At 43.8% G+C, this 10,380-nt stretch overlaps 1 protein-coding gene across 1 annotated transcript in view; it reads right to left on the bottom strand.

Annotated features, from left to right (window-relative positions):
* Nucleotides 1–770: 770 nt before the first annotated feature.
* The window catches only part of LOC124550696, a 64,014-nt gene continuing 54,404 nt past the window's right edge, over nucleotides 771–10,380 (bottom strand). The window contains exon 6 of the mRNA XM_047125420.1: nucleotides 771–1,865. Coding sequence (XP_046981376.1) covers nucleotides 1,736–1,865 — 130 coding nt within the window. The 3' untranslated portion in view covers nucleotides 771–1,735. The remainder of the gene's footprint in view (nucleotides 1,866–10,380) is intronic.

The raw sequence follows: 10,380 nt of genomic DNA, 5'->3' as shown, positions 1-10,380 counted from the left end.
AGAGTAGATTCTGTTGTCTTCACCTTATAGAGAGGCAGTTACAGTAAATCGCTGTTAACACTAAGTTCTTGTACTATCTTCGTCTTTGACATAGTCTAATATCACAAGATTTTTCTTGTTTAATTTGTGGAGTGCATGTTAATAAGGTATACATGTGTAAATCTTTCACATGTTGGGTAGAAGAAATAGAGACTTACATCTTATGTTCATATAGATTTAATTTTATTTATTAATTATTTAATGTCAATGGACAAATAAAGATCATATTATAAAATAGGGAAGCGGTTTTACATGAATCACAGCTAGCTTCTACATTTATAACTTATGAACGAGTTTAGCACAACGAAGGCAATCCTTGGAAAAACATACTCGTGGAGATTACAACGTGGATTCCGCCGCGGCGGCCGGTACATTGACTCTCTTTGCCAAATTTCTCTCGGCAGATGAACACAATTCTTGTCCTGGACCGATGACATCGGGGTTCCACCGTGCTAGTAGTCTCTCCCTGAGCAGAGGGAGAGTTGCATTGTTGCAAACGAATAAAACGAAAAGCAGTGGACCCTGTACCATCGTAGCTATATGGACATAGTATACGTACTGCGCTATGCCTTGTGCCTGGTGGAAGCCAATTCTAACAATCGTACCTATGCCACTTAAAGTGACAGTCTTAGCTGACATGTAAAGAATTAGTTTCTTTGAGCCAAACGTCTCTTTACTATAAATTTTGAGCTGCCGCATGGAATTACGAGTACGTCGGTACATGCATCCCACCAGTCCAAGGCAAACAATATTGTAAGCTACTGACAGAGAAATTCCGACGATGAATATTACCCGACTGTGCAACAGGTAATATTCGCTCGTTCTTTCCAAAGCAATGGTTGCCACCAGTACTACGCTCCAGGGTATTAGCGAACACAACAGCTGACGGCGGAATACCTTCCTCACTTCAGCACGTTCTAGGTCGCTAGGAAGCCTGAGGTGACGAACGCATGCGTACATTTGGTAGCAGAATGAGTTGAGCCAGATACAGCTCAGAAGAGTTAGTGCGCTATCGATCTGCACCGTCGTAGATAAGTCGGGGACACCGGCCATACGATACAAGACCTCAGAAAACAAGATCTGGATCATACCTGTTATCTGAAAGGACAAGAATATCTTTCCGGGCAAGTTACGTAAATTGGGAAGGTACACGTACACCGCGGCAGTCAAAAATCGGAAGAGAATATTCACTGCTACAAACGTTATTTCTAAAGGTTCTAAGCCGTCGATTTTAAAATCCCTGTACTTCAAGGTGCCACTGTTTAGATTCTCTTTGTAGCTCAGTATTCTGTTTGTCGGCTTGTCTTTCTCCTGTATGTAATATCCATGGTTTGGTGAGTACCAACCACGGTGGTCCATGGGGGCGCGACATGCCTCGAGATAACTTGTGGAAGCAAAATCGCGACACTTCAGCAGGAGAATAGCCCTGCAAACAGAGCAGACGGCGTCGGTTGCGTTGAGTTGCGGGCAGGGTTGGTCGTCAGGACCACCGAAAACGCAGCGGGCATCGCGCACAGACTGAATCATACTGAAGGGGACGTCCTGGCAAATGCTGATCGAGTTGACAGTCATCCAGGCGAAGAGGCAGAGGTTGACGTTGGCCCTCTGCGTGTAGGCCAGGTAGCTGGTGACGGGTATGTGGGGCGACCCCTGCGACAGGTCGTGCCACAGCTGAAGGCGGCACTGCTCGCGCCGCTTAGTGGTTTCCGGAGGCAGGTCTTCCAGTGGGCACGTGGGGTGGTCCAGGCCGTTGGCCAACAGCTGCATGCAGCCAGTGTCCACGGACAGCGTAGCGTTGCTTTTGTCCTCCAGCTGCCACTCCTCGCCTGGAAGATCAATGAGAGCAGCTGGGTGGTGGTTGTCGTTGTACGCTGAGTCTGCCACAAATGTGGACAACTTTCCACCACCAACGGTTATCGTATTATTGATGCCACTACCAAACAATCCCATATATGAGTATCTCAACACGGTGTGTCATTCTTAATCTGCTCAGTTACGCTGCCAGCTGGTGTGAAGTGAATAAGTGTTCTTCAATATTCTCAGACCCTTAGGTTGAATATATGAAGATGGTATCTGTTCCTGAAAGATCAGATACCATTGATGACTGTGCAGCTTCTCTAGAACGAAATGTTAAATAAATATAAACCCTTAGCTACCGACAGATGTTGTTGATATATATCAATGGGGACAGCTGAAAATGTGTGCCCAGACCAGGACTCGAACCCGGGATCTCCTGCTTCCATGGCAGACGCTCTACCTATGTGAGCCACTGAGGGCAGGGACTTATCCCTTGCACGCTTCCTGTGGGTCCCACGTTTCCAACTGTCCACAACCTACACTACTGGAAATTAAAATTGCTACACCAAGAAGAAATGCAGATGATAAACGGGTATTCATTGGACAAGATAACTACGTCTACATGACTATTCTGCAATTCACATTTAAGTGCTTGGCAGAGGGTTCACCGAATTGACATGTGATTACATTTTCACGCAATTTGGTTGCATAGATCCTGAGAAATCAGTACTCAGAACAACCACCTGTGGCCGTAATAATGGCCTTGATACGCCTGGGCATTCACTTAAACAGAGCTTGGATGACGTGTACAGGTACAGCTGCCCATGCAGCTTCAACACGATACCACAGTTCATCAAGAGCAGTGACTGGCGTATTGTGACGAGCCAGTTGCTCGGCCACCATTGACCAGTCGTTTTCAGTTGGTGAGAGGTCTGGAGAATGTACTGGCCAGGGCAGCAATCGAACATTTTCTCTATCCAGAAAGGCCAGTACAGGACCTCCAACATGCGGTCGTGCATTATCCTGCAGAAATGTAGGGTTTCGCATCGATGCAATGAGCAGTAGAGCCACAGGTCGTAACACATCTGAAATGTAACGTGCACTGTTCAAAGTACCGTCAATGCGAACAAGAGGTGACCGAGACGTGTAACCAATGGCACCCCATACCATCACGGCGGGTGATACGCCGGTATGGCGATGACGAATACACGCTTCCAAAGTGCGTTCACCGAGATGTCACCAGACACGGATGCGACCATCATGATGCTGTAAACAGAACCTGGGTTCATCCGAAAAAATGACGTTTTGCCATTCGTGCGCCCAGGTCCTCGTTGAGTACACCATCGCAGGCGCTCCTGTCTCTGATGCAGCGTCAAGTGTAACTGCAGCCACGGTCTCCGAGCTGATAGTCCGTGCTCCTACAAACGTCGTCAAACTGTTCGTGCAGATGGTTTTTCTCTTGCAAAAGTCCCCATCTGTTGACTCAGAGATCGAGACGTGGCTGCACGATCCGTTACAGCCATGAGGATAAGATGTCCGCCATCTTGACTGCAAGTGATACGAAGCCGTTGGGATCCAGCACGGCGTTCCGTATTACCCTCCTGAACCCACTGATTCCATATTCTGCTAACAGTCATTGTATCTCGACCAACGCGAGCAGCTATGTCGCGATACGATAAACCGCAATCGCGATAGGCTACAATCCGACCTTTATCAAAGTCGGAAACGTGATGCTACGCATTTCTCCTCCTTACACGAGGCATCACAACAACGTTTCACCAGGCAACACAGGTCAACTGCTGTTTGTGTATGGGAAATCGGTTGGAAACTTTCCTCATGTCAGCACGTTGTAGGTGTGGCCACCGGCACCAACCTTGTGTGAATGCTCTGAAACGATAATCATTTGCGTATCACAGCATCTTCTTCCTGTCGGTTAAATTTCGTTTCTGTAGCAGGTCATCTTCGTGGTGTAACAATTTTAATGGTCAGTAGTGTACATTCTTTGTGTCGCTAATAGATATTTGCCCATTCAATGGTATATGTTCTTTCGGGAATAGATACCATCTTCATATAGTTAAAGGCTACCCGGCCACTGACCTTCTTCTGTGCGAATGCGCACACTTTGCCCGAACTCTTTCGGGACTCGTCAGCTTAGGCTGGCGCGAGTAATGAGTGAATGGGCAAATACCTATCAGGAACACTATGAATGTAGGTTGTGAACTATTAGTACTGTGGGTCTCACAGGAAGCGTGCAAGGGATAAGTCCCTGCAGTCGCACCCTCCTCTGTGCCTTCGGTGGCTCAGATGGACAGAGCGTCTGCCATGTAAGCAGGAGATCACGGGTTCGAATCCTGGTCGGGTCGCAAACCTGTCGGCAGCTAAGGGTTTCGATTTAACTGTCATTTCACTTGGGTTGAAGTTGTTGTTTGTCGTATTTTGTTACTATCCTGTAACTTTCTATGCTGACAGTCAAAAGGTGACCATTTTTAAATTAATTTTAATTACAGTACGGGTGTATAAATGTAGACTAAAGCGTCAATATGCTTAAAATAATGAAGGGCAATTATTCAATCACTAGAAAGAAGGAAACTCATCGTCCACATACTATGAGCTATAATTTTGTACCGCCATTTTTGCTCCATTCTTCACAGATGCAACTGCTAGTTTCAACAATCAATTCTAATTACGCTGCATTCCTCTTCTAAAATTTACAGCACTTATTAATTCGTACTCTTTCATTACTAATATTATTAACATGTATTTTAGTGTTTGGAATAATTCATAATTAATTATTCATGTTTTGTAAATATAAGCAACATCCTTTGTTTCATAAATGGCCTCAAAACCTGTACCTGGTAAGAAAATTACAAGCACAAATGGTGCACGTTCATATTCAAATACTATCACAGAAAAGCTTCCAGAAACTCTTGAACTGATAAGAGCTGTCTAAATCAAATGTTGTTGCTGTTGTGGTCTTCAGTCCAGAGACTGGTTTGATGCAGCTCTCCATGCTACTCTATCCTGTGCAAGCTTTTTCATCTCCCAGTACCTACTGCAACCTACATCCTTCTGAATCTGCTTAGTGTATACATCTCTTTGTCTCCCTCTACGATTTTTACCTTCCACGCTGCCCTCCAATGTTAAATTTGTGATCCCTTGATGCCTCAGAACATGTCCTACCAACCGATCCCTTCTTCTAGTCAAGTTGTGCCACAAACTCCTCTTCTCTCCAATTCAATTCAATACCTCCTCATTAGTTATATGATCTACCCATCTAACCTTCAGCATTCTTCTGTAGCAGCACATTTCGAAAGCTTCTATTCCCTTCTTGTCTAAACTATTTATCGTCCACGTTTCACTTCCATACATGTCTAACCTCCATACAAATACTTTCAGAAAAGACTTCCTGACACTTAAATCTATACTCGATGTTAACAAATTTCTCTTCTTCATAAACGCTTTCCTTGCCTTTGCCAGTCTACATTTTATATCCTCTCTACTTCGACCATCATCAGTTATTTTGCTCCCCAAACAGCAAAACTCATTTACTTCTTTAAGTGTCTCATTTCCTAATGTAATTCCCTCAGCATCACCCGTTTTAATTTGACTACATTCCATTATCCTCGTTTTCCTTTTGTTGATGTTAATCTTATATCCTCCTTTCAAGACACTGTCCATTCCGTTCAACTGCTCTTCCAGGTCGTTTGCTATCTCCGACAGAAATACAATGTCATCGGCACTGTTCACCATGTTTCTCACTCTTTTTTGTGGTGGACTATTGTTCTTTTGCCACTCGATACCACTGTTTCGTCGTACACTGTTTTTCACCACGTAAATATTGCGACTCCATTACGTGTTTCATCTTCTTTGGTATGTTTACCTATTTGTTGCCAACCTAACGAAGTATACGTTCGAGAGTATTTTCTATTTATGATGTTTATACCGTGTGTGTGTGTATGAGTGAGAGTCACATATAGTCTCTGAGTGCATCCACTTTCCGAATGGAAGGTAACCTGAGAAATGAGGTAACTACTTCTACTGGAAGGGATCGTGACAGAAAGGCAAAACTTTCAATTAAAGCCTGAAAATTTCGTCTGAGAAAATAAATGACCATTAAGAGGGACGGCAGAAACAGAAGACACAAATGAAACTCGCAAAGGAGATCAGAGCGCTTCTAGGCGCTTCAGTCGGGAACCGCACGACCGCTACGGTCGCAGGTTAGAGTCCTGCATCGGGCATGGATGTGTGTGATGTCCTTAGGTTAGTTAGGTTTAAGTAGTTCTAAGTTCTATGGGACTGATGATCTCAGACGTTAACTCCCATAGTGCTCAGAGCCATTTGAACCATTTGAAAAGAGGTCAGAGCAATTAACAGCCCAGAAGTGACATCACATAGCGATGTCGATATCAAAATAGTACTAGGTGACGAAACCAAAATCAGTATTGTGTCGTCAGGGACTGGAAGTCGATCAGGCTGGCACAGAAACAAAAGTGCATGATCCAAACAAATGTTAATAGGGGTGATTATTTGCAAACTACGATGAATTATACCTTAGCGATGCCGATTTGAAAATGGTACTGGTCGACGAAACCAGAGTCACTATTGTGTCGTCAGCAACTCGCTATCGACCAGGCTGGCCACAGAAACAAAGGTGTGTGATCTAAAAGTTGTTAATAGGGATGATTATTTGTCAACTGCGGTGAACTATACCTCGGTGTGGTTCCAGGCGTCGAGAAAAACAGATCGTAAGTAAATGTATTGGATAAGTCCAATAAGAGCTGGAAGTGACCTGCTGCAGAAGATGAAGTTTGGTATGACGTTGGAAGTGCTGTAGAAGGGATTTCTGAGTCCAAGGAACTATCACCACATGGACTTTGACAGATTCTGTATTGAAAAAATACTTTTTAAAATAGACACGGACCTTAAAAGCCATATAAGCCAATTGAATTAATACTTTAGAATGATCACACGTATGAGACAAAAAAAAAAAACACATGCACCACAAAGGAATTATCCGAATGGGACAGAAATCGGTAGATGTGATATACATGTAAAGGTCAGGAAAATTTGGACTATTTATTCAAGAGCAATAGCTTCATAAATTGAGCAAATCAATAACAATCTCTGGTCCTTATGTAAGCATTTATTCGTCTTGGCACTGCACTGGCTGTTAGAGTTGTTGGACTGCTCCTGAGGGATATCGTGGCAAATTTTGTCTGATTGGCGCGTTAGATCGTCAAAATTCCGAGATGGTTGGAGGGGCCTGATTTTGTCAGTTTTGTTGATGGAGAATTCGTGTTTTGGGTCTTGTGTTACTTTATTGTGACAGATCCTAGTCTATATCCACGAAAGATTCGCTTTTTCCTACAGCGATAATACGCCCTAGCGTTTTTTAGATATAGACCACGAACACTGAATGTCCCACATAGCTCTCACGCATTATTGTTGATCGTGTCGAGTGACCACTCAAACTAGGGACTGTAATGGGACGTCTATTGTCAAAACCTGAAGAAGGTGTGAACTTTGAACACATGTAAAATTGTGTGGTGAAAAGTGATGGTGGCGCCTACCTCCTTTTTTCCTTCTCTCTTTTTTTTTTGTTTTTGTTTTTTTAGTGCTGTCCGTCAGTGGGATTGTAAATTTTTTGCGGGTACTCGTACGCTACTACGATTTCTGTTCTACGACTTATAATAGAAACAAAGAGGAAAGACATTAAGTATATATTAGTTGGAAAAAGTCATCCTAAGGAAGGCAAAGATAATCAACAAAATGGTTCAAATGGCTCTGAGCACTATGGGACTTAACAGCTGAGGTCATCAGTCCCCTAGAACTTAGAACTACTGAAACCTAACTAACCTAAGGACACCACACACATCCATGCCCGAGGCAGGATTCGAACCAGCGACCGTAGCGGTCACGCGGTTCCAGACTAACGCGCCTAGAACCGCGCGGCCACACCGGCCGGCGATAATCAACATTTTCCATATAAATTGACTGCGATGCAAGTTCTCATAAAAATTAATGAAGTTACGACCGTCTAGTTGTGAAGAGGAAAACTGTTATTCTTAATGGAAATTAAATAATAAGGATACTTCGGATGTTCTATTCGAATAATTCGTTTATTACAAAAAGTTCCCTTAAACGGAAAGATACACAAAAGTGTAAAAAGTTACTTTTTTTGATCGCAACAGAAAAATAGAAGAAAGCCAGTAAAGGTGGTAAATTACATCGGTGGTCTTAGTTGTAACGTAATCGTGACACAGTATCAAACAAATACAACAAAAGATAGTAGTTTTCGCTGGATCTAACTTTCTTTGCGTAACAAGTTTACGTAAGTAAATTTACTGTTGGAACTGACACACGACCGCAGAGCGAAAAGTTTTATTTACGGTATAGAATCCATTATTAAATTTAAAGGAAATTAGCCTATGTAGACAGCACGATTTATTTATGAAAGTATACGATAGATAATTCACAGTGCAATCAGCTTTAAATGGTTATAAGTTTTGTATATCGGTGCAATTAAATCCATCCAGCTAGAGACCATGTTACCCAAACGTTTCTCTAACGGGAGCGCTTCCGTATACATTTTCCCATACTTTGAAATTCACGCATACATATGAGAATTACTTAAGAATTAGGGAATCCTTTCTGATAGCAAGAAAGTCAGATGCGTCAACTTTAATATTGCTTATACGTATATTATTTCAGTCAGAAGCTACACTGAAGAGCCAAATAAACAGGTGCACCTGCCTAATATTGTGTAGCACACCCACGAGAACAAAGAAGTGCCTCAGCACGAATTTGCATGGACTCGATTAATGTCTGAAGTAGTGCTCGAAGGAACTGACACCATGAATCCTGCAGGGCTGTCCCTCAATCCGTAAGAATACGAGGGGATGGAAATCTCTTCTGATCAGCTGACGTTGCAACGCTTCCCAGAAATGCTGGCTGGTTGAAATGGCTCTGAGCACTCCGGAACTTAACATCCGAGGTCATCAGTCCCCTAGAACTTAGAACTACTTAAACTTAACTAACCGAAGGACGTCACACACATCCATGCCCGAGGCATGATTCGAACCTGCGACCGTAGCAGCAGCAAGGTCTCCGACTGAAGCGCCTAGAACCGCTCGGCTCCCAGATATGCTCAATGATGTTCACGTGTTGGGAGTTCGGTGGCTAGCGGAAGTGTTTAAACCCAGAAAAGTGTTCTTGGAGCCACTGCGTTGCAATTCGGGTTATGTGGGGTGTCGCATTGTCCTGCTGGAATTGCCCAAGTCTGTCGGAATGCACAATGGACATGAATAGATGCAGATGATCAGACAGGATGCTAATGTACGTGTCACATGTCAGAGTCGAATCTAAACGTATCAGGGGTCGGTCCCATATCACTTGAACTGCACACGCCCTACACCATTACAAAGCCTACACTAGCTTGAATTCATGAGGTTGTCTCCAAGCCCGTACACGTGCAACCTCTCGATACAATTTGAAACGAGACTCGTCCAACCAGGCAACATGTTTACACTCATCAACAATCCAATATCGTTGGTGACGGTCCCAGGCTAGGAGTAAAGCTTTGTATCGCGTAGTCATCAAGGGTACACGAGTGGGTCTTCAGCTCCGAAAGCCCATATCAATGATGAATGGTTCGCACGCTGAGACTTGCTCATGGTCTAGCATCGAAATCTGCAGAAATTTGCGAAAGGATTGCACTTCTGTCACGTTGAACCATTCTCTTCAGTCGTCGTTCGTCCCGTTCTAGCAGGATCTTTTTCCGGCCGCAGCGATGTTGAAGATTTGATGTTTTACCGGATTTTTGATATTCAAGTCACACTTGTGAAATGGTCATACTGTAAAACCCATAGTTCGTCGCTACCTCGGAGACACTGTGAGCCGTCTTTCGTGCGCTGACTATAACACTACGTTCAGACTCACTTAAATTTTGGTATACCACCGATCTAACAACTGCGCCAGACACTTGTTGTCTTATATAGGCGTCACCGACCACAGGGCCGTATTCTGTCTGTTTACATACCTATGTAATTGAGTACACATGCTTAGACAAGTTTCTTTGGCTCTTCAGTGTATTTTCGAGTACGTGGTTGCACAGGGCTAAATATACTAGCCGGCCGCTGTGGCCGACCGGTTCTATTTTTATTACTAACAGGGCCATTTATTTAAATTTGACTTGCAATCTCATCCCTCAGGCTGGCCACGGTGGCCGAGAGATTCTAGACGCTACAGTCTGGAACCGCGTGACTGCTACGGTCGCAGGTTCGAACCGTGCCTCGGGCATGGATGTGTGCGATGTCCTCAGGCTAGTTAGGTTTAAGTAGTTCTAAGTTCTAGGGGACTGATGACCTCAGATGTTAACTCCCATAGTACTGAGAGCCATTTGAACCATTTTTATATATACTATATCATAAATCGAGACTGATTACTGAGGCGGCCTAGTACACCGTGTTTCGGTGGGCAGAGCCCTCCTTCTCAACTCCCTGCAGCCACATGAGAGTTCGTTCATAACGTTGAAAACGATCCTTA

Source organism: Schistocerca americana, chromosome 9 (genome assembly GCF_021461395.2).
Source record: "Schistocerca americana isolate TAMUIC-IGC-003095 chromosome 9, iqSchAmer2.1, whole genome shotgun sequence".
Lineage (NCBI taxonomy): Eukaryota > Metazoa > Arthropoda > Insecta > Orthoptera > Acrididae > Schistocerca > Schistocerca americana.
Note: the sequence above shows the minus strand (reverse complement) of the source record. Positions and strands in the feature narration are given on the sequence as shown.